The 4,751-nt window shown below is 35.9% G+C and overlaps 2 protein-coding genes across 2 annotated transcripts; one reads left to right on the top strand and one right to left on the bottom strand.

The window, feature by feature from the left end:
- Positions 1 to 475: 475 nt before the first annotated feature.
- LOC107190699 (ran-specific GTPase-activating protein-like) lies at positions 476 to 2,113 on the top strand. The gene is made up of 4 exons (XM_015579547.1): positions 476 to 562; positions 910 to 1,067; positions 1,398 to 1,675; positions 1,765 to 2,113. The coding sequence occupies exons 1-4, from the start codon at positions 548 to 550 to the stop codon at positions 2,061 to 2,063; spliced, it is 750 nt and encodes a 249-aa protein (XP_015435033.1). The 5' UTR covers positions 476 to 547; the 3' UTR covers positions 2,064 to 2,113.
- A 262-nt stretch (positions 2,114 to 2,375) lies between these two features.
- Positions 2,376 to 4,113, bottom strand: LOC107190686 (endoplasmic reticulum resident protein 29). The gene is made up of 3 exons (XM_015579533.1): positions 4,015 to 4,113; positions 3,088 to 3,486; positions 2,376 to 2,989 (listed from the first exon to the last, which is right to left on the bottom strand). Exons 1-3 carry the CDS (start codon positions 4,111 to 4,113, stop codon positions 2,753 to 2,755), a joined length of 735 nt encoding a protein of 244 aa, XP_015435019.1. The 3' UTR covers positions 2,376 to 2,752.
- Between the last annotated feature and the right edge of the window lie 638 nt (positions 4,114 to 4,751).

The raw sequence follows: 4,751 nt of genomic DNA, 5'->3' as shown, positions 1-4,751 counted from the left end.
GACGTTATGGCTACAAGTTTTATGCAAGATATGCTATAAACACCTTTGTGAACAAATTATTGAAATTTATGCCAAATTAACATTCGATTTAACATTAATTTCAAGTACTGAAATAGAGGTTAAAGCGGATTTTAATTTGGCATAAATTTCAATAATTCCCGGTACCAAGTGGTAGGAAGTCCTTCTTCTACGCCATTTTTCCCCTAGCGGAAGCCGAGTTTGTTCGTGAGGTCGACGTATAAGTATATGAGAATACGTATTTAAATTTGTTTAAATTATAAGGGAATCTTGTCTATAAAAATGAAGTAAGAAACATTACACTTGAAAAAACTACGAAGTTTCAGTTAACTGATTGTCTTCTTAGATTTCCTTTTTCAACCAATAGGATTGGATAGTACTGCACTGTTTCCATCTGAAATACACTATACGACGTATTGTGAATTGTTATGGAATCTATCGTCGAATATCGCGATTTGCTATCAAACAGACCGGAGTTGCTGATACTCGATAATTGAACGAAGAATATATTTTTTGAAACACATAAAAGATGCCCGAAAATGTGGTAAATATTTTTTTATTCGTATCTTAACGTTAATCTTGTATCATACGTTGTAAAGAATGATTTATTATCGTTTCTTTAAAAACTTCCAAGCGAGGCTTTAGGTTATATTACCGCGTTCTTACGGAAATAAAGCAAGAAAGGTATAAATCGTATGTTTTCGTCTAATTTCAAACGTATTTTTACACTTTTCTTAAGCATTACAATAAATAGTGGCGTTTCTACGCATATTTTAATAATTGTGATAAGTATTGTGGTAACTTGAAACAAGAAATTTAAGTATTTCTTTTTCCTTTGTAACCCATTCAAACCGGCGCATTACCCTTTCGTTATTTAATATTGTTTTGCAGTTAAATGGGGACCACGTTAATACAAAAGGTGGTAATTGTGAAACTCAAGACAATGAAGAAGATGGTAACGACAGTGATATACACTTTGAACCAATAATTTCTTTACCCCTAATAGAGGTATCCAGTAATGAAGAAGATGAAGTGGAAATGATAAAAATGTAAAGTTAAACCATCCAGAGCTACTGATCTGTATCTTAAATTAATGTTTTTGACACGAAATCGAGCGATCGACTAAAATTCCTTGTGAAAACTTCCGTAAACGGCCGGTCGACTAACAATAGATGTATTCGACTCTAGGGATAGTCTCTCTGTAGACCTATTAAGAATAAACTTTCTGAGTTCTGTTTCTGGACTCTTTGTTGAGAGTAATTACCATTATACACAATTATAAATATATAATAATAATTTTGTAACCTTTTTTCCCTAAACTGGAAAGTGACGATGTTGGCCATATGCAGCTGTCTGCGGAAAAAGTCGCGGCTCGATAGTTTGTTAGTATATATTAACGTAGTGTTTCCTGCTGAATGGAAGGAACGTGGAACAGGTGAAGTTAAACTGCTAAGACATAAAATAAAGAACACTGTACGAGTGGTAATGAGGAGAGACAAGACATTTAAAATCTGTGCCAATCATTTTGTAACTCCATGGATGGAATTAAAGCCAATTTGTGGCAGTGATAGAGCATGGGTATGGAGTGTATTGGCGGATTATGCGGACGAACAGCTTAAACCCGAATTACTCGCGATACGATTTGCAAACGCGGAAAGTACGTTTATTATTTCCCTTAAGATAATGATGACCGTAAGTAAATGAACGTTACCAATTATGTGGAATCAATATTTCTCTTTGTTAAAGATGCATCTGTTTGGAAAGAAGCATTCGAAAAAGCAAAGAAGATAGTTGGCTCTGAATGCGAAATATATGCCGGCAAAAACGACATGGATGAAAAACACGTCGAGAGCGATAGCGAACCTTCCAGCGATGTAAGTTACAGCGAAAGTACCGATAACGAGGAGCAAGCGAAAAAACAGACAGGAAACGAGAGTTTAAAGATTCGAAATAACGAAATCGAGACAACGAAGAACGAACAAGATATGGACAAAGTATCCAAGGAACTTGAGGACTTGCAGGTGCAAGATGCAGAGGAGAAGTAAGAGATCATGTTCAGTGAAACAGTGGCGTAAATTATAAATGCACATTCCGACGTAAATTTGTAGGGAAACTTTTTAGCAATTATTTTACTAAACAGGTGGAATAAACTTCGAATTTATGAACAAGACAATATTTATACGAATGTTGTACATTATCTGTGATTTTTAGCGGAAAATGTTTTAGCATTTATACTATTAAACAATTAAACAAAAAAGAACAATTTAAAAGAAACGCGAAATTCACCGATAACAAGAAAATAGTAAACAAAAGGCTGTTTAATGAAAAATGTATCGGATTTTATTCAGTTAGTCTTCTTAAATTTCGTTTGAATATATCTTTTTATAAAGAAACAATAAATGTGTGGGTTCCTGCTTTGCTACGAAATATGTACGTAGTAATATTAAAATTGAATCAACTACAATTGTGCTCTACTCATGAATTTACAAACCTGGTACTGTTTTTAGGCATTTTATTTTTTTTAATCGTTTTTCTAAATCACATCACGCTCGTATAAATTTCAATACAGAATAATGGAATGTTTTGAGTAAGATGAAAAATGACTTTACCAAAAACAAACTCCTTAAAATATGGCAGTTAAAATCGTTGATGGATGTACAATAAAAAGGCGCAGTGTTATTCTTGTAGAAACACATACAACAAAATTTGTATTATTACGTTGGTTCGTGATTTTTTACAGTTCGTCTCTATACAAGAACGAATGCAAGATATTGCGTTTTTCCTCCATTGTACGTTTCTTTTCATTCGATAGTTTTCCTTTCAATATACCCTCTATTCTCGTTTGTTCCGTTTGAACAAATACGTCTCCTTTTTCTAATATTCTCTCCATAGTTTTAACATAAACTTTAGCGGCGGCGCGCTGCACATCGGGCAATGTTTCTTCAAAAACTTTAGCTTTGTTTAATATCTCCTGCAAAGTAAAGCATCAATATTACTATGTACTTAATTTTATAGTAATTTCGTAAGTTTTATCGTAGGTATACCGGAATTCTCAGAAATATTACGTACCTTCCTTTCTTTTTCTCCGCTGAATTTGAATTCCTCTGCGAGTCTGTCCAATTGTTCGACACATCCAGGCAGACCAAGATACACGCCCGACTTCGTCTTTATAAATCGCTTGATATTGTCCGCGGTAAAATCAGTGTCCTTGTCCGCAACAAATGGAATGGGCTCGGTTTTTCCTTGCAAGAAAAGTAGAACTGCGGGAAAATCTTCGGATTTTATGTTATAACGAGCGGCAAGATCAGAATTGTCTTTGTTCCCATAATCTTTCACTCTGATCTCGGCTACCAAAAGATCGTTCGCATTTTTCGTTGCTGCGGCTATTTCCGCGTACTGCATATGTTTGTCACCATATGGAAATGCGACGTCAAACTTCACTGTTGCAGCTTTGAATTTTGGAATTACCTGTATTGCGGCATAAATATTTTGTTACGTTCCTTTTGATCATTAACTTGGTCATCGTAGGTATAAAATTTGAATAGCGAGTAATTAGTGATACCGATACTTAAGAAATATTTCGTTTTATTTAATGTATCGTAAAGCATAGTATGAAACAATTGATTGAAGTCTGGTATGGTTTGTCGGAATCTATAAAATCATTCCGTGCCGGTTCTGTGTGATTACGATTACACATGTGTATAGAATCGATACTATTGCTTGGAAAATGCACGTTTTTCACTGATCTAAACATTGACGTTGTTTTACTCTCTCGTATTTTTTTTATAACAACGAATTAGTATAAACATATCCTGTAACTATGGCAACAAAATAACCACCGAGACGAGGAAAATGAAAAAAGTGACTAACCGACCGTTGAATGGACTTCAACTGTTGAGTGGAGTGAATATTCGCGATCTTGTAAATAATAAAATGTAATTGAACTACAAACGCTTGCATCACTGTCAAAATAAAGAGAAACAAAAACAGAAATACCTTGTCGAAGGAATACGAGTCCAACGAGACGCATCCTTTACAATCCTCAGCACCGGCGATACCAATTACAAGAAGAATAACTGCGATCGATGGAAGCATGTTAAAATCGACGAAAAAATGTGCAATCTTTTTAGCACTGGACTTCTTGCGATATAATAGTATGGTTGGAATAAAATTTGTAATGCAAATTTTTGTTCCTTTTATTTGATACTGTTTGACGCGCGAGGTTTCGGTTAGGTGACGATTATATTCATGGATCAACGTATACTTGGACTGCGTTACGAATCAGACATTCGTACTTAAATGCAGTTGTCAGTGAGGTGAAAAGAGAAACAGCAGTGTTATACTGTCGTGAGCACCTTTTTCCACGGTCGATCCAACTAACCTCTCGAATTACGATACGAACAGGTACGAACGTAACTTGTCCCACTGTTTCCCACCAAACGAGCAGCCGTAAGCCGAAAAGAATGTGACGTGACGCCTTACCGAATCGAATCAGTGAGAGACACAAATGGACGCAAACTCGAAAACGCGCGCGTAATACAATCCGTTCGTCGGCTGCTGCTCAATTCACCGTAGTTCACCGCTGTTCTGTCGCGTCGCTGCGTTGCCTGGATCTGGATGCCAGGTGATTGAACTGCGCAAACGCATAAATTCAGATACATACATACATTGTACAGTAGGCCTGCAGAAACCACAAATGCATAAACCTTTGTAGGCTCATGGGCTCAAGCAGA

The sequence above is a fragment of the Dufourea novaeangliae genome, unplaced genomic scaffold (assembly GCF_001272555.1).
Source record: "Dufourea novaeangliae isolate 0120121106 unplaced genomic scaffold, ASM127255v1 scaffold170, whole genome shotgun sequence".
NCBI lineage: Eukaryota > Metazoa > Arthropoda > Insecta > Hymenoptera > Halictidae > Dufourea > Dufourea novaeangliae.
This window is presented reverse-complemented; position numbering and strand designations above follow the sequence as displayed.

Excerpts from the sequence above, each read along its gene's own strand:
- LOC107190699 (XM_015579547.1), top strand. Across the intron at positions 1,068-1,397 it reads GAAGTGGAAATGATAAAAAT|TTTGTTAGTATATATTAACG; the intron begins GTAAAGTTAAAC and ends GCGGCTCGATAG. Across the intron at positions 1,676-1,764 it reads ACGATTTGCAAACGCGGAAA|ATGCATCTGTTTGGAAAGAA; the intron begins GTACGTTTATTA and ends TCTTTGTTAAAG.
- LOC107190686 (XM_015579533.1), bottom strand. The coding sequence starts at position 4,113 with ATGCTTCCATCGATCGCAGTTATTCTTCTTGTAATTGGTATCGCCGGT. Across the intron at positions 3,487-4,014 it reads ACTCGTATTCCTTCGACAAG|GTAATTCCAAAATTCAAAGC; the intron begins GTATTTCTGTTT and ends GCCGCAATACAG. Across the intron at positions 2,990-3,087 it reads GCGGAGAAAAAGAAAGGAAG|GAGATATTAAACAAAGCTAA; the intron begins GTACGTAATATT and ends TTTACTTTGCAG.